Source organism: Rhinolophus sinicus, linkage group LG16 (genome assembly GCF_036562045.2).
Source record: "Rhinolophus sinicus isolate RSC01 linkage group LG16, ASM3656204v1, whole genome shotgun sequence".
Classification (NCBI taxonomy): Eukaryota; Metazoa; Chordata; class Mammalia; order Chiroptera; family Rhinolophidae; genus Rhinolophus; species Rhinolophus sinicus.
Window position 1 is genome coordinate 20,991,956 of NC_133765.1, and position 18,018 is coordinate 21,009,973.

General features: G+C 49.6%; 1 protein-coding gene across 7 annotated transcripts in view; it reads left to right on the forward strand.

Moving 5' to 3' along the window:
- Positions 1-18,018, forward strand: part of AP1B1 (adaptor related protein complex 1 subunit beta 1) — a 48,555-nt gene that overhangs the window by 9,606 nt on the left and 20,931 nt on the right. For 5 of the 7 annotated variants that reach the window (XM_019743076.2, XM_074321856.1, XM_019743078.2 and 2 more), the window contains 7 exons: positions 5,994-6,056; positions 9,047-9,152; positions 11,595-11,730; positions 12,495-12,740; positions 13,930-14,120; positions 14,939-15,160; positions 17,576-17,696. In XM_019743076.2, the coding sequence (XP_019598635.1) occupies positions 6,020-6,056; positions 9,047-9,152; positions 11,595-11,730; positions 12,495-12,740; positions 13,930-14,120; positions 14,939-15,160; positions 17,576-17,696 (1,059 nt within the window). In that variant the 5' untranslated portion in view covers positions 5,994-6,019. Of the gene's footprint in view, positions 1-3,322; positions 3,581-5,993; positions 6,057-9,046; positions 9,153-11,594; positions 11,731-12,494; positions 12,741-13,929; positions 14,121-14,938; positions 15,161-17,575; positions 17,697-18,018 lie in introns of those variants that run through there. The other 2 variants (XM_074321857.1, XM_074321854.1) reach the window with 2 other exon arrangements.

Here is an 18,018-nt window from a genome sequence, read left to right on the forward strand (position 1 = left end):
AATTATCTTGTTTGACAATTGGTAAAAGTGAAGCTCAGAGATGGAGGGATTTGCCCAGCATCACACAGCTGTTGGTAGTAAAGCTAGATTTCTTGGCAGCCATCTTGGCACTGATGCCTTGCCATGTTTGTTGAACGTTAACTGCAAAACCTTATGTTCTTGGTCTGCCCAGTCGTCAGTGTCTGGCACTCATCGGAGAATCTTGTCTTGATCTGTTATGGGCCCTTGGTTTTGTAGTTTCTCTGGGAACCTGTGTTTTCCTTCATTTTGTCAGCAAACATTTGGTGAGCTCCTGGAATGTGCCAGGCATAGTGCCAGTCACTGGGTTGACAGCATTAAACAGGACAAATCCCAAAGTAAGAGGCGTGAGAAGGGCTGTGGAAAAGTCCACGATAGTTGAGTCAGATGTCAGGAGGCCTCTGCCCTCTGGGGCCAGAAAAGGCTCCTCTGGTGCAGTGGTGTTTGAGCTGAGAGAAAAGGATGAGCGTGGGAGTTTGGGGTAGATGCACCATTGTTTTCCAAACTGTATTATATTCATAAGAAAGGTGATGCAGGCACAGGATATACAATTCCCAAGACATAAAAAGGTGACTGATGAAAGTCAGTCTCTCGTCCATCCTTTGGTAATCCACCTTCCTTTCTGGAGGAAACCACTGTTAACTTTTCTAGTTTACCCTTTCAAGGACAGTTGATGTATTTGCAAACATGGGTATTTATGTTTTATTAATATTCATATTTTTATTTTTAATAGAAATGGTAGTAAACTACATATACTTGTACATCTTGCATTGTTCACTTCAGATCTTGGAGAGTGTTGCACCAGCACGTGTAGAACTGCCTCATTCTTTTACTTGGTTGTGTAGTATTCCATATGTCTGTATGCTGTGCCCTAATTTTTTAAACAAGTCCTCTATGGAAGACAACTTAAGGTGTTTACAATATTTTGCTATTACAAAGGATGCTATATGAGTAACTATATGCATAGTTTTGTACGTTTATAATAGAATAAATTCTTAGAAGCAGAATTGCCGGGTCAAAGGCTAATTGCTATAGAAACTGTAGCGATTTAGACTCATTAGCACTGTATGAAGGTATCTGTTTTCCCACATCAGCACCAACATGCAGTGTTATTAGACTTTTATGTCTTTACCAAGCTGATGGATGGAATTTCATTGTAGTTTCAATTTCCATTTCTTTTATTATCAGCAAGCTTAAGCCATGGCGCTTCATTTTCTATGAACAGGCCTTATCCTTTGTCATTGTCCTATTTGTAGTCACTTTTTATGTGTTAAGGAAAATAGGCTTTTGTCTGTGATGTGATGCAAATTTCTTTGTGTGTGTTTATCATATGTCTTGTGTTTTTTTATGTTTTCGTCCATGCAGAAAAACTTGACTTTTACATAATTGAATTCATAGATCTTTTAAGACTTAAATGATTTTATGTCAGCTCACAAAGGCTTTATTTCCTCTGGGTTATACAGTGTTCTATTTTTCTTCTCTAACGTTGGGGGGTTTTACATTGTTATTTTAAAAAATTAATGTTTGTACAATTTACATCAAGTGAAATGCTCAGCTCTTAAGTATACAGTTTGGCCAGTGTCTGCATCAAGACACAGATCATATCTGTCACCCTTAGAGTTCTTTCGTGGCCCCTTCACGTCAGGCCTTCCCACCTAGAAGCATCCACTGAGCTGATGTCCATCATTGTAGGTTGCTTTTGCCTCTGCTGCTTATTCAAGAATTTTATATAAATGGAACCACCCAATATTTACAGTGTTCACATTAACACTCGCTTTCATTCTCACATGATTCCATCAGAAGAAATACGTGCAATAAGTAGAGCAGCAGGTGGTGAAGTCCCCATTTTCAAGAGGGGAAGTTGAATTATAGAGACGAAGTGAACTGTAACCTTAGTTGGTTCAGCACTCTTTCCCTTACAGGTCATTAATTGTCATTAGCAACTTTGAGAACTAGAGAAAAGTTAAAATATAGTCAATACTTATTTTCTTAACATATTTTTATAGATTAAATTCATTTCATTAGCTTAAAACACAGAAAGGTATTCTTTATCTCTTGTTCATAAAATCACATTTAGATATGTGAAGACTTTTGTTTTTCCTTAAACCTAACCCTCACTTCAGTGGCTAAAATCCCAAAGAAAACCATCCAGAGTCTTTCGCTGGGAACATACGAGTTCTTTCCCCCTCCCCTTTTCTTCCTGGGACCTGTTTTCCACTCTTAGATTACGTTATATGTTTGTCCCTGGCCAGCATGCCAGTGATTCTCACCAGGGACGTCGTTACAATTCTAGAAAACCTAAGAGAAAACGACTTTATTTCAGGCTTTATTCCTAGTGGCAGGGGAAGCAGGTATGTTAATAGGATATAAAAAAAAAGTCAGATGAACAGGAACTGGACTGGGGTTGTGGCATCAGAGTCATCTTCCTCGGATGGGTGTGGGAAGGTAGACTTAAGGCAGGATCGCAGCAGGGCTCCTTGGAGACAAAACCAGCCCTTCCCCGTGTGCTCCTCTCTTCATTTGGACTATGCCATCCCCTTGAGCCATTCCTTGGCCTGTAAATGCTCAGTTGAGGGGTCTCCTTAGCAAAAGTGACTCATCACACTGGCCAGAACAGTTTCTGAACCAAAAATTCCCTCCAATTAAATTGCTTTTTTAAATGTGCTCTGCGACTTCCAAAGATGGAATCCAGACCCTAAGCTTTTTCTTGCCTAAATTGGCTGCCTGCGTTCTGTTGTGGCTCATGTACACGATCAAATTCATCCAAGAACAAGGTCTTAGCCCCTTTGGCCTCTGTTAGTAGGATGGCGGTGTATGGGGACAGCTGAGCAAGGCCAGCACAGTCTTTCCTGCAGCTTCTACAAGTCGGAGCTCCTTTAGGACGGAACTGTACGTTTTTTTCCATTCCTGCAAAGAGAATGAAAAATCTCTCTTGCACTGACATCCAAGAGGCAGTGAAAGGACACAATAAAATAATCACCTTCAGTAGATCAACAGGGTGTAGGAGATTTTTCACAGTGAAGTGAGGTTTTTCTAATCTGGGCCCTGGGTGGGCTTTGCAAAAGCATTTTCACTTCTCCCCACCTCTCCTTCCTCCTCTAATTTCCTGTATGTGAAAGAATTTCAGAGGGATCTGATTTCTGCATCACCAGCCCCATCGGGCCCTCTGCAGAGGGATATGCAAAATAGATACTGCAGAGCAAAGAGGCAACCAGCGCCAGCCCACTGGTTGGCAGTTGAAGTTTGTGAGTACAGTTGCTTAGCACCTGTAAAAGGAAGCGTGTCATTGAAAGCCCAACGCTCTAGGGGTGTCAGCAGCTGTGATGTTTTGACCTGACTGACTCTACAGCTTTGTTGCTTTTTTTAATCCCCCAAATTTCCCACCTTTTTCTCCACCTGGTTGACTGCATACAACACAAATCTGTCAGCAGCAGGTTATGTTCTGGGAATTGAGGGCCCCCGGATAATTGTGTTGTGCCTGCAGATCAGGGGAAAGCCCCTGACACCCTCCTCTACTGGAGAAGGAAGAATTTCTGGGCAGTGCTGAAGTTAGTCATCTAAGGTAGTATTTGCTTTGTTCATTTTGATTTCCTTCTAGATTTAACATTGGCATTATTTGCATGTTACTTTCTATGATTCTTTTGGCCTGTAATTTTTAGCCCCTTTTGCCTTCATTGATCCCTCTTCTTAGACTAAACTTAACCTTGAGAAACAGTTTGGAATAATACCTCTGCCAGTTGTGCTCTCAAGCCTGTGACCTCTGAAGCCATGCAGCCCTTTACTGTGTGACAGACATCCTGTTATGTCTGTTTACCTGCTCGTTCTCAGAGCTCCAAAAAGAACCTCTAGGTTGGGGAGTTTTCTCTGGTAAAACGGCTTTATGTGCGCTGAAAAGAAAACTGTGTTTAGTGTAAGTAAACTGCTGTAGGAAATAAATGCCAAATAGTTACATAACAGAGCTGTCAAAGAGCAGGCTGAGGCTCCCTGGGATTTTCAGTGGCCCCTTTTCATTTCTTTCAACAATATCAACTGAACACTGGCCAGCTGTGGCTCCCTGGGCCGGGCGTGAATGGGGAGGACAGATGGAGCTGTGGACCAGACCCATGTGGGTCCTCCCTTTGTGGATCTGTCCACAGCCCTGACTCCTGCTGCCTGGAGTGGCACTTAGCGTCCCCATTGCAGGACTGGCATCGTCGGATGCAGCGGGCTCTTCTGTGCTTTCCTGTAGTTCCCATAGAAAAGTACCATCATCCCTTTTCAACCTTGCAAAGCAAAAGGAAAGTAGAATTCTGTCGTTTTCTTTATCCTATTTTATCAGCCAAGCCTTTGTTCCTTTATCCTAGGACCCACAAAGGACTTAAGGCAGCCCAAGACGGTACATATTTGTTTTCCATTGATTACTGAAACAAAATCTATGGCTGTCTCAGTTGGAGAGCAGCCGCATTGCCATCCTGCCATAAATACAAGCTTAGTCTGGAAAAATACAGTTGGGCTGAAGAGAAGCTATGTTGGCTTTGTTTCCAGAGACTTTTGAAATGATTCTTAACCCCTCTTACCCCTCCCACCATCTCTCCCCCACATAGTAATGAATTGAAGGAAGATGTTCATGGGTTACATGTTTGCGTCTCTTCCATAGAGGCAACAGAAGGACAAAGCGAGTGACTTTTCTCCAACTAAATGTCTGTTTTGGGGGTTGTGTAGTTTTCTTACCGTGTGAAACTACAGGTAAGACTGGAAGATGACACTTGAAAGTCTCGAGGTGTTTTGGACTGAGTCCTTAGCCACTGCCAGGCTCTGTCCTCCCTCTCAGAAGGGGGAAGCAGAATTCCTTCATTAATAGAGTACAGATGCTGAGCTCAGACCTGAAATGGTCTCCCAGTCCAGCCACTTACAAGCCATGTGGTCTTGGGCAAGTAACTTATCCTACCTGGGCCTTAGTTTCCTCATCTGTAAAAATGGGGTTAAAAGCAGTTACCTTATTGGTAAGATTAAATGAGAATGTGTGTAAAACCCCTGACTTTGAGAGGGGCTCAGTCAATAATAGCTTCTTAATAAATGTTAGAACAATCCCAGAAGTCTCTGCCATGTATCCAGGGCACTTGGCTCCTACAAAGCTTCTTTTATCTTTCATCTGTTGACCAAGAGGAACTATTGAGGTTACACAGTAGGTGCCGATAAATGCTTGTTGAATGAGTTCTCATTCAACAAGCCCGGGTACTTTCTTTGTCTTATTGCCTTTGAAGAGCATTTCACACTGTTTTACTCTAGGAGATGTCCTGAGAGGTGCTTTGAGAGCACTGTCCAGTTAGATTTGGGGAACACTGTAGGGTCTGCAGCGTATGGATGCCAGCCCTCTCTAGAGATGAATGATGCATATCCCTGTTAGAGAAGCTGGAAAAGCTGAGGGGAGAATGAATCTCCATAGCTTGACATTTAAACTTGACATTTTCCAAGCTCATTTGACTTTGTAGGGCAATGACAGTACCCTGGTGAGGCTGTGATGAGGCTCTAATGAGTTCACCTGCGTGAGCCCTTAGACCAGTGCTGAGCAGAGTGGTCACGAAGGGGCTGCTGTCACCGTGATTGTGCGGTGCTTTCGAATCTGTGAACTCTTCCCGAGTATGGAGCCGTTCCCTTATCGATGGGCACTGAAGTTATCTCCAGTGGTGCATTGTTATGGGCAGTGCTGCAGTAAAACCTTTACATCCTGTGCAGATATTTCTGTGGGCGAGATTCCTAGAAGTACAATTGTTAGGTCAAAGGGTATGCCCATTCAAAAATTTGATAGATCCTTCAGAATTGCCTTCCAAAATTTGATCAGCCATTTATCTACTAGTCCATTTGCCCAGTGGAGAGAGAAGAAGCTATCTTCCCGTGCCACATGTGTGCTGGATCCCTCTTGCCTCCTCCTGTGCTCCACCACTGAAAATGGAATGGAACACAACGGAAAGTCACCCCTCTTTTCTGTCTTGCAGAGTCTGGCCACAGATAAAGGACCAAAATGACTGACTCAAAATATTTCACCACGACCAAGAAAGGTACTGTTTTGTTTCATTGTGGGGTCTTGGCCTACGTTTTCCCTGCCCACCCCTCGGCTTGCTCCTCACGGGGGGTGACCTGGGGCCTGGAAGGAGTCATGGGTATTACCCAGAGCACCTTTAACCCGGTGGCTCCAGAAAACTGAACTGTTGGTGGTGTAAGAAATTGACTGCTTCTTTTAGAACTCTAGAAGGGAAGAGCGTTAGCTCCTAGTGCAGAAAAAGAGCCCCTTTGTTCCCCATGGCTTCAAACTGTTAAATATGATGTGTTTTTCCCGGAGGACAGAGGGTATAGAGCGCTGTCTGTGGCCCCACAGCGATAATGTGTGTCTCGTCCTTATCCGAGGGCGCGTGTTTGATGTCGCTGAAGTCAGCGTTTATGTTCTGTTTTTCATTTGACATTATCATAAACGTTTCCCCACAGTTATGACCACTCAGTATTAGTTTACTGAGTCGCTGCACTGAAATTTGCTAAGCTCATCTTATATTGTTGCATATTGTGGTTGTTTCTGCTTTTCGGGAAACGGAGGCTGTTGTAGCAGCTGGCAGATATGCTTTGACCCTGTAAGCATCTTCTGACTGGCCCTTCCTTCCTCTCTGCTTCCTTCCAAGTGAGATTGGCACATGCCTGCTAAGCAGATTAGAAGAGTCGTCGTTGGGTCAGCTGCCCCTTCTCAGGCATTTCGTTTATTGGTCCAGCCAATTCTATAGAATACCTTCCATGTACAGTGGAGGAGACAGTCTCTAAACTGGCTGTGCTGGTGGTTGAGCAGAGAAGACAGTTTATTAAGTAGTAATCCCTCCAAGAGGCAGTGGGTGCCATGATAAGGGAAGTGTAGGAGGCTGTGGGAGAGGCCTGGGTGGACCTGGCTAGATAAAGGGGGTGGGGCTGCAGAGGGGAGCGGAGTGAGTGCCCTTGGTACATTCAGGGAAAGGAAAGCACTTCAGCCCAAGTTACTCAAGAGTGTGATGGAAGGAAGGTTGGAGAGGTGCGGGGATCAGGGCCTGGCGAGCCCAGCCGGAGGGGATGAGCTTAGTGCTGAGTGTATTGGGGGGCAGTGCTGGGGTTTTGTGTGTTTTCTTTTGAGGGGAATGTCTGTAGAGAGATGCCTAGGTCCAAATCTGACATCAGTGACGGTTTTAAGCAAGGGCAGGTCCAAGGCAGATTCTAAAAAGAAGTGAAGGGGGTGAAGCTGAGGGAGGCCGGGAGGCTAGTACCACAGCTCTGATGAGAGATGCAGATGATGGTACCTGCCTCAGCTAGCGGGGAGGCAGTGGGGTAGGAGAATCAGATGCCTTGTGTGGGACTGAGAAGGGGAGACATTCAGATGCAGGCAGATCCCAGGTTCACCTTACCAGCCTTCTGGGGGACAAGGGGACTCAGGCCTAGATCTTTCAATTGGCAGCCAGTTGTACTGTAACCAGCCAAAGGCTTCCAGCAAAGCAGGGGCAGCCCTGCAGTGGGGCCCAGGCTCAAAGCCATCGTGGTCTGTTGGACTCTATAGCTGAGAGACATGGCCCTCTCTGTCTCTTGGAGAAAAGCACGGGTTCCTTCAGCCCAACAGAGCCATGAATTTGATCTTCAAGGTCTACAGATTCCTCTTGGCTCTGTTGAGCAATATCTTCACTGTGGCCTTGCCCCAGGCTGTGCTGTGTATTCTTAATTAACCTTGTTTGGAGTTCTTTGCTGAACACCATATTGTTCAGTTATGATAAAAACCTGCTAGTTTTCTTTTTCTCACTGTAAATTTGTCTAGAACTCCCTGTGCACTTACCCTCACGTGACAGTCTGCTTTACCCCCACCCCAAGTAACTTGGGAGGGAAGCCTAGGACTCTTATTCTACAAAAGAGCTGGCCAAGGCAGCGGGTCTCATGGTAAATTAGTAATAGTGGCCACCCTTAGTGCAGGCCACTGAGTGCCAGACCTGAAATGAGAGGGTCACATCGGACTGTTAAATGGGAAAATCCAGTGCCCTGGTCAAGGTCGAGAGTACAGATGAGGAAATAGGTCCAGAGAAGCAAAGTGTGTGTCCTGGGTCAGCCTGAGCATACAGGCTTTGGAGCTGGCAGACCTGGTTTTGAGTCTTGGCCTACTTCCTACCAGCTGTGTTACTTGGGCAAGTTACTGAACTCTTTGCAGCCTCCATTTGCTCATCTATAAAATGGCAGGGAAATGGGGCAAAATGCAGAATTGTGAGGATGAAATGACAGAAAGCGGGGGAATAAGCTAGAGGGGTACTTGGCTTAGAGAAAGCTCAGGAAAGGCTGGCGGCTGCTGTTCTGAGGGTGGGAGGCCTGTCCCTCCAAAGTCTGCCCTCTTAACCTTTTTCTAGGTTCATCAGCGTCCTGACTATCTCTTCATGGCAGGGCCCCAGACAACCCTACTTCCTCATTTTCTTTTTCCAGATAAAGTTCCTAAAAACAGTTGATTACATGTTAGATCCCTCGTGGGGCAGCTGAATTCCCGTTTTCAGAGCTGAGCAACCTCTTGTGTCTCAGGAAGTGAAACCCTGAGTGAGCTGTTTTAACTAGAAGTTCTAGGAAAACAGGAAAAGCCAAGTGTGGGAATTGAGCAAATCCTACCCCCTCCCCTCAGACCTTAAGTCCCCAGATTCCATCACACACCGCCCTGAGGGCTTTGGGAAGGGTGGCTGAGGAGGACTTTGCTTCCCTCTGTGTGTTTTCAGCCATCTGGCTGAGCAGGACCTGCCTTCTTGCTTTTTGTCTCTCTCAGAACATCTGTAGCTTCCACTGTTCTTCTCCTCAATACAGTGTGATCTCCAAGCTTTCATCTTGATAATTCCTCTCCTAGCAGGTGTTTCTCTCTGCTGCCTGTTCCACCTGAGACCGGGGCCTAAAGCTGCCCTCAGCCAGCAGCATGGAGTGTCTTATGTGCTTCCCTCCCACTCTGGGGGAAGTTGGGGACTGGGAATCTCCCTCTGGCAGGGTGGGGATAGACCACTCCTTTTTTGCCTGCCTCCTTTTTTAGGGGAGATCTTCGAGCTGAAGGCAGAGCTCAACAGTGACAAGAAGGAGAAGAAGAAGGAGGCGGTGAAGAAAGTGATCGCATCGATGACCGTGGGCAAAGATGTCAGGTGTGCAGGAGGAGGCTGCGTGGCATCTCCTTTAGGGTCTCTCTAGGCACCCAGGTCTCCCTTCATCCAGCTCCCTCCCAAACTTCCTTTCCAACCAGAAGGCTTTATTTGCACCAGGGGCACGAGCTCAAGTGCGGATGGGGTCAGGCAGTAATGGAGTGAGTGAGTGAACTAGGTCAAAAAGGCCACATGCGGGGAAGTGGACATGGCGTGAACCCTGTCAGAAACTCCAGAGGATCGCTGCCTGTTGGGGAAAATGAACCCAGTGTGGCCAGGTCTTCTGGTTTTTTAAAAAGAATGAGAAGTTGGATTTTCCATTTTCAATCTCCCTGTTTTAGATTACCAGATGGTATTAAAGAAATGAACAGTGCGCACGGAAAACATACCTGCATGTTGGATTTGTCCAGCTTGACACTAACTGGCAGCCTCTGGTTTGCGTCTGGTTGCTGGGGCAGATCACGTGTAGAATTGCTGCCCCACCTTTGCTCGTGCTTTTCTCCTTCCTGGAATGTCCCTTTCCCCTTTTTCATTTACGCAGCTTTTCTTTCCATTTTGAAAACCCACTCAAGGTCTCCTGCTGCATCCCTTCAGCATCCCAGCCCACTGCCTTGAACACACAGCGTTTGCTCTATGTTCCTATCACCTGGTACTAATTCTAGACTATTCTCCTCGTGTGTGTATTTGTGTTTACTTGCCCACCACATTGTAAAGTCCCCAAGGGCAGGGAGTGGGTTTTACAACAACCTAGCACTTGCACAGTGTTTGAGAATCTGCAGAACAGTTGCAGATGTTTTCCCAGCAGTTCCTTACAATTCCTGTATGGTAGGTAATGATATTTTTACTTTCAAAGAAACCAAATAAAGAAGAAGTACAATGACTCCCCAATAGTCACATGGTTAATGGCAGAACTAGGACTCACGCCCAGCTCTTCTGAAATCCAAATCCGGGTGGCTTTTGCCCGTTCTCTCTCCTCTGTGCCCTCGTGGTGCCCAGCACCTGCTTCCTAGGCCTGGGTGCTGACGTGGGGCAGCTCCTCATCCGGGTCCCACAGCAGGAGCCCACTGCTCCAGGCTTCTCCGTGGACTGCCCTGTCCCATTGCCGCCCTCGGGGAGCAAGGATCTTGATAGCACTGCAGGGGAGGGACCTGCTGAAGACAGAGTGGCAAAGGGATCAGGCGTCTGCCGGAAAACAGGGCCGCCTTCCAAGTCAGGTTCCTTCTGGGACAAAGCCAGTCTCCTTCAAGTAGGACACCACTGTCACCTCCGCACAGAGGAAGCCTCTTTGTTCTTCATCTCACATGAGCTTGTTGTGCTGACGTGACGGCCCAAAAGAGCAAGCTGGGCTCATCAGCTGTGCCTCCTCTCCCCCGCACCCCTCGCCCCACCCCACCCCCGCTTTCTTCCTCGCGTGTCATTCTTCATCTTCCAAGGTGATCTGTCACTTTTAGCACTGACTGGTCTCCTACCTGTTGAGGCTCAGGAAGTTCCCTTTGACCTCTTAAGTCTCTGTTACCGTGTTCTTACCCATAAAATCACAAGACTGCAGAGGGGAGGGGAGGATTCCAGAGACAGAAAATTGATGTCTAACCATATTTCTCATCTCAAGGGGCCTGTGACTCCGGGACTGTGGGTACCACATTGGGGACGGGTCCACCCAGAATAACAGCCATCCTGAGCGTGGGCTTTGGAGTCAGACCTGGCTCTTCAGGCAGCTTATTTGACATTTAGGAGCCTCATATTATCTTCTATAAAATGGGGATAATCCCCTGGCTTCTTGGGGCTTTTAAATGAGATCAGGTACATACCTGCAGCCCGTAGTGCCAAGCCTGGCGTATAGCACATGCTCTGTACACGCTGGGCTGAATTTTAGGGGGCGTCTGAGCTGGCCTTTGTGGTGAAAGCAGCATAGCTCTTCCCTGCTTCCCTACAACCCTCCAGAACCAACAGCCCAATATAAGGGCCACGTTAAGTATTAGGGAAGCAAAAACAGTCATTTTCATTTATTTACCACCTCCCAGATGTCAAGTATATTGTCTTCTTTAATTACACAGGGCCCCTGTGAAATGGGGTTTTGTTGCACCTGTCTTGCAAATGAGGCACAGACTCGTGGGCTGGAGGGGGAGATGAAGGAATTTTCCCAACTTCATACAGTAACAAGAGACAGAGCTGGGTTTGAGCCAGGTCTCATGGGCTCCAGAGCTCATGTTTGAACCCTGGGAAAGAACAGAGGAGTCACTTTGCTTTTAAAATCACCCTTTGGAATTCCATTTCTACCATGGTAACAGAGTATAGCTGATGCCCTCCCTTTTACTGGCCAGTCCTGTTATCTTTCTCCTTCCCTCCTATCCACTGTCTCCCTACATCTCCCCGCCCCATTAGCTGCCTGAAAAATCTTCCTCTTTCTTTGGCCTTCCCCACACTGATGCCATGTTGACCTTCTAGTGCCCTCTTCCCCGACGTGGTAAACTGTATGCAGACAGACAACCTGGAACTGAAGAAGCTGGTGTACCTCTACTTGATGAACTATGCCAAGAGCCAGCCCGACATGGCCATCATGGCCGTCAACACTTTTGTGAAGGTGAGTGGGAGCTTGGTGGGAGGAGCGCACTGCCCCGTCTCCCCCTCGAGCTCCTGGGGTGAAGCACTGTGGCTCTGGGTAGAAACACTCAGGCTCCTTTCCAGGCCTTCTCACTCCCAGCCTAAGGGATTCATCTTCCAAGAAAGGCCTCCCGCTTTCCAAACAATCAGATGCTATAGACCCTGCTAACTCATTCCATGTGAAGTCACACAAGCCCTGTTGATCCCCGAGTTCCCCTGGGGTCAGCCATTGCCTGCATCCTTTGCCAGGGCAGGATCAGCAAGTGTCTGAGAGCTTCTGTGTTCCCCTTCTAGACTTTGCTTCTTTCTGCATTTTCTGTCCTCCAGATTGAGGAACAAATGGGGACTAGAATTGTCAGCTCTGTGCACCTTTAGAACCTTAGCTCCCGACCCCTGTTTGTGCTCAGATATGGGCAGATGGAGGGTTCTGTGGCCCAATGGAAAGATTCAGGATTGTGGTGCTGGATGGATGTGGGTTAACTCAGCTCCACTCTGTGACTGGGTGAGCTCCCAGCCTTCCTGAGAGCCTCAGCTTCCTCACCTGTAAAATAGGAAGGGTATTGTAGGTCTGCTGTGAGGATCAGAGGTGACCAAGCCCAAAGGCCCAGCACAGTGTCTGGCATATGCTAGGTGCCCATACATGGTACTTTTGATGCTGTTGGCCGCAGTTGGGAGATTCCCACAGCAGCCATCTGGTGTTGCTCAGCCCACCCCTGCCCCTGGCCAATGGCTGGTTCCCCTCAGGACTGTGAGGACCCCAACCCCCTGATCCGGGCCCTGGCTGTGCGGACCATGGGCTGCATCCGCGTTGACAAGATCACAGAGTACCTGTGTGAGCCACTCCGGAAGTGCCTGAAGGATGAGGACCCATATGTGCGCAAGACAGCAGCTGTGTGCGTGGCCAAGCTGCATGACATCAACGCCCAGCTGGTAGAGGACCAGGGCTTCTTGGACACCCTTAAAGATCTCATCTCCGATTCTAACCCCATGGTAAGCTGCTGCCACCCACCATGCCACCTCTACCACCTCATGGGTTACTTGGGAAGACCGTGGCTTGACCCTCCACCAGATAGTCCCCAGCTCCTGGAAGCCAGAGCCTGGCTGGGTGTGCTAATGGTTCTCGTGTCTGCAGTGGTTCAGGCACCACCTTTGGGGGGAGCTAGACCTGGATTCTGTTCTTTGCGCCCTCTCTAACAAGCTGTGTGACTTTGGGCAAGCTGCCTAACCTTCAGAGTCCTTTTTCCTTCATCCGTAAGATGGATCTAATCCTACATGGTTGGCAAAAGCACTGTGAGGTTTAAGCTGTGAAGGCAATGTGCCTGGTATGGCCTGGCACACAGTAGGGGTGCAACCAAAACTAAGGCCCTCCTTCCAGTCCCTGTCATTGTCACTGTCTTCTCACCAAGACCGTCGCTAAGCTCTGAATGTGAGGTGCTTTTCCCTTTCCCCACATCTTTGCAGGGTTTAGAGATCCCCCTGGAAGGAGCACAGGCTGGAGGACAGGGCACCAGGTTGTAGCTGGGAGGGGAACTCGTCTCCTCACACACAGCAGTTTGGAGGACAGATCAGCCAGCCCTGTTCAAATGGAATGCACAAACCCCTGGGTCCAGCCATCCCTCTGTCCTACGAAAACACTGACCACACACAGGCGCAGAGTGGCCGGTATGGGGATGGCCATGGGAGCACCGGCATAGGGAGAAGTTGAAAACCACGCAGAGCACACGTAAAAACAGCCGCTCTGGTGGAAATGGGTTGAGAGCCTAGAGCTTCACCTGCAAGCCCCTCTGTACTCCAGCCCCCATCTGCTCCCAGCAACCCCAAAGGGCTCTACAGGAATCACAGATCTCAGAAGCACTGTTGACAGCCCCTGAAGTGAGCTGTTGTAACTGGTAGGTGGGGCTGTGTCTTAGGTAGCTGGTAATGCTTTCTGTTGCCAGGCACCTGGAGCTAGATCTTTCCCCTCTTTTTCTTTAATGGCAGGTGCGCTTATTTAGTTCCAGTTTACAGAGGAGTCAGTAGGGTGAGTGCTTAGAGTGGGTTTCTGTGCTCCAGACCCTGCCCATCGGGTCATATTTTTTTCAGGATATTCAACTTCTGACCAGCCAGCATCATTAGCCCCACTGCCCTCTGGCCTGTGAGCAGTGCCCCCAGCCTCTGCCCCTTCCACCCTCTCAACCAGGTGGTGGCAAACGCAGTAGCTGCACTCTCCGAGATCGCTGAGTCTCACCCCAGCAGCAACCTCCTCGACCTGAACCCTCAGTCCATTAACAAGCTACTGACAGCCCTGAATGAGTGTACCGAATGGGGCCAGATCTTCATCCTGGACTGCCTGGCCAACTACACGCCCAAGGATGACCGGGAGGCCCAGAGGTGAGCACGCTGCCCCTTGCTTGCAGCCCAGCCAGAGCTGGCCTCAGGGGGTCTCTAACCGTGAGCTGGGCCTCAGGCCTCCAGTGGGCTCCTTCCCAGGCCCTTGTCCCACAGACCGTCCTCAGACACATCTCAAGGGAGGCCAGAGCCAGGCTGTTAATGCTGTTGCTTCAGGCAGTCAGCTCACTGCTCACTGGGGACAGAGACAGAAGCCAGGGCCTGACCTGGGAGCCAGCAGAGATCCCGGTCACCTCAGGCTGAGGGAGGGAGGTGGATAGCATCGGCGCCTCCTGTCGTGGAAGTCTCACTGGGTGGGTGCCTGGCGCTCTGCCGGCGCTTCCCATGCACGTGCTAATCTTTAAAGCAGCTCTGTGAAGATGCTTTCCTCGTTGTCCCCGTTTCACAGGAAAGGAAACTCCAGCTCAGAGAAGTGGAGGAAATCGTGCAGGTCACCCAGCTGGGACTTCCTGACTTAGTCCTAACCAACGTGGTAGCCTGCCCCTTTGAACACGGTCGCAGTGAAGGAAGGGAAGGGGCTGCCATTTATCACGTGTTGGCTACATGCCAGGCACTGCTGCTGCTTTCCATGCATTGTCCCATTTAAGCCCCGGCAACCCTGTGCGGTCGGCATCATTATCTCCATTTTCTAGACGTGGAAACTGAGCTTCAGAGGGATTTTCTCACCTCTTGGGGTCAGTTTGCAGGCTGTAGAACCAGAAAGAAGGTCTCCCACATACAGAAGACATGCTGTCTTGATAACTAAAAACAGCTGTTTCCCCTTGTCTGTCTTCTCTTCGCCCCCTGGGAACGGCCTCCAGCATCTGTGAGCGGGTCACCCCCAGGCTCTCGCACGCCAACTCCGCGGTGGTGCTGTCTGCTGTGAAGGTGCTCATGAAGTTCATGGAGATGCTGTCCAAGGACCTGGACTACTACGGCACGCTGCTCAAGAAGCTGGCCCCGCCCCTCGTCACGCTGCTGTCGGCGGAGCCCGAGCTGCAGTACGTGGCGCTGCGCAACATCAACCTCATCGTGCAGAAAAGGTACCGGGCCGCCACACGCGTGCTGCTGGGCAACTTAGTGTCACATGCCGGAAGTCTCAGCTTAATCTAGGGCTGCTTAGCCAAGGGCAGCTCTGTCCCCCAGGGGACACTTAGCAATGTCTGCAGACAGTTTGGGTTGTAACATCTGGGGGTGCTGCTGGCATCTAGTGGGATGCTGCATAACATCGTACAGTCGCAGGACAGCCCCCCACAGAGAACCATTGCATCCAAAATGTCAGCACTGCTGAGGTGGCGAAGTCCTGGTTTAGCCTAACCAGGCAGCGAATCAGGAAAAAGCTAGCATGGAGCTTCTTCACCACAGACAGTGGATGGCTCCACAATCCAGAGCTCTCCAGAAATGGCTTGTAAGATTTTGTCTGTGTGCATGCATTTCCCCTGGGAACAGAGTCTGTAGCTCTGGTCCAATTTCCTGAGGTTGGAGGACTGCAGGTGGTGAGACGCTGTGGACTCTGCATCAGCCTGGGGGCTGGGGGTGGGGTACGTCAGAGTGGCTCTGAATGCTGCCCGGCTTGGTTCCATCCTCCCCAGGAGAACAATTGTGGCCATGAGCCACTGCTCCTAAGGGAAGGTGCCTGCTGCCCTGGGTGGGTGGGCTGAAAAGCAGTTAGCAGTGCAGGTCCAAGAGACCCAAAGCAGGAGGCATTCTCTGGAACCATCCAGTGACAGAGCCCAGCATCTCTGCAGAACGGAGCTGGACTCGCGCGTGCTCCCGGCCTTTTTGGTCACCTAGCTTGGTTAGCAATGAACTCACCAGCATCTGTGAGTTCCAGCAGCCCCGTTGGTGGGAACAGGGCTACACAGAGAAAAGGGCCTCGTAGACATTCTCTCTTGGAAGATGCTCCTTGTCATCGTAACATCAGTCTGGTTCTTAGGACACTCTTGGGGGCCCAGAGATATCAGTGGAATGAGGATATTTGTGAAGGTTTGGAATTAAATGTGGGAAAGCTCTCTGAGTGCCTGGACAAAGGGGTGACAGGGATTCGCAGCTGCAGGGCGGGATTAGGAAGGTGTGGTGACGTGGATCACGACGGGCTCCCTGGCCTATATTTAACACGGCAAATCGCTTAAGAAGTCGACTGTGTTGCCAAGGTACCACCTGGCCCAGTCCTGACATGTGGTTGGGCAGCTTTTGCCACGTCCTGATTGCAGAAATCACTTCTTGCTGCTGCCCCCCAGCTCAGGATCCTGCCTCCCCCATAGGCACGACAGAGGCTCCTTGCTTTGTCAGGACCTCTCTGCAGCTTGCACAGCAGCACGGAGTACCCAGGCTCCCTCCTTCCTCTCTGCTGTGTCTTCTCCCTTCCTCACCGTCTGTCCTCATTCCTTTTCCTTCCTCCTCTGTTCTGGAAAGGGCATCAGAGTAGGAGTTGGCGTGTTGATTCTCATCTTGCCTCCCATCCTTATTTGCACTAGATGTGTGACCTGGTACAAGCCTCTCCACCTTTTAGCTTTCCTCATCTAAGGAAAAAGGATGTGGGTGGTGCCAGTTGAAGAAGGAGCAGTGCCACTGCTGATCGCTCCTGTGTGGCCAGCGCCTTCTCTGAGGCAGGCACCGATCATGCTAGATGCATCACGTGTAACTTATAACAGCCCCGTCATGTCCCCAGGACCACCCCACATTCATTTGCTCCCTAGGACTCATGGGAGTCAGCATGTATTGTCCTCACAGCTAAGATTTATTATCAAAAGTAGTGAGGATACACAGCTGAATCCTAAGGAAGGATGACACAGGTGGAGTCTGGAGGAATCCACGTGCCGGCTTCCTTATACGCCCTCCCATCCATGGGGGTGGGGGTCACACAGAGCACACTCCTCCCTCAGCAATAAAATGTGTAACTCTGCCTGGGAGTGCCTATTTGATACTCATGTGGGCACCCTCTGCCTGGCACCCACCAAAAAGCCAGTGTTTAGCATAGACCATATTGTTTCTGCAGTCTAGGCGCAGTTAACCGCCTTTATCATTTAGGGAATGGTGAGACGACTCCCGAAAGCTGAGTTCCCAGACTCCAGACCTTTCTAAGACTAGAGACTCAGGCTTGCAGTGGTAATGCTTTCTGGCTCAGTGGCATGCCCATTGCATAGGTGAGGAAGTAGAGGCCTCAGTCGCACGCTGGGATTGGAACCAAGGCCAAGCCTGTCGCCTAGTGCCTGCTTCCTCTCTAATGGGAAACCTCTTGCTCATGTTCCCTCTTCCCTTCCTGGGATGTGGTTAGACTCACAATGGCCAGTCAGTGGGCCTCCTGCCCAGGAGTGGGCAGCCATGGTGGTGACGGCCTTCACGGGTGTCAGCCTCCACCTCAGACCCCAGAAGTGCCCCAGCAAATGTGGAAGGGGTTTTCGCACAGGGCTGATGACTTGCTTTTTGCTCTTTGGGCAACCCTGCCCTACCACCAGGCCTGAGATCCTCAAGCACGAGATGAAGGTCTTCTTCGTGAAGTACAACGACCCCATCTATGTGAAGCTGGAGAAGCTGGACATCATGATTCGCCTGGCCTCCCAGGCCAACATTGCCCAGGTCGGCAGGAGGCAGTGGCCAGGGGCCCGGGCCTCGGGGTGGGCCTCCGGGCAGGCTGCTGACCCTCACTGTTAACACTTCATCTCATGGAGTGTACTTAGCCTGGGGCACAGGCTCTGTAAGCACGCACGTAACAAGCATTAAGTGATAAAGAATCTGTTCTCCCTGTTACTACTTACTCATCCATTGAAAAGTGGTGGTTAGGTGGATATGTTAGCAAGATCAACCTAAACAGGGTTGTCCAGCACTGCCCACTAGTCCTTCCCTGCTGTCCCCTTGGGGCACCTGACAGTGGTCTCCCTTAGGCCTTCCACCTCTAGCA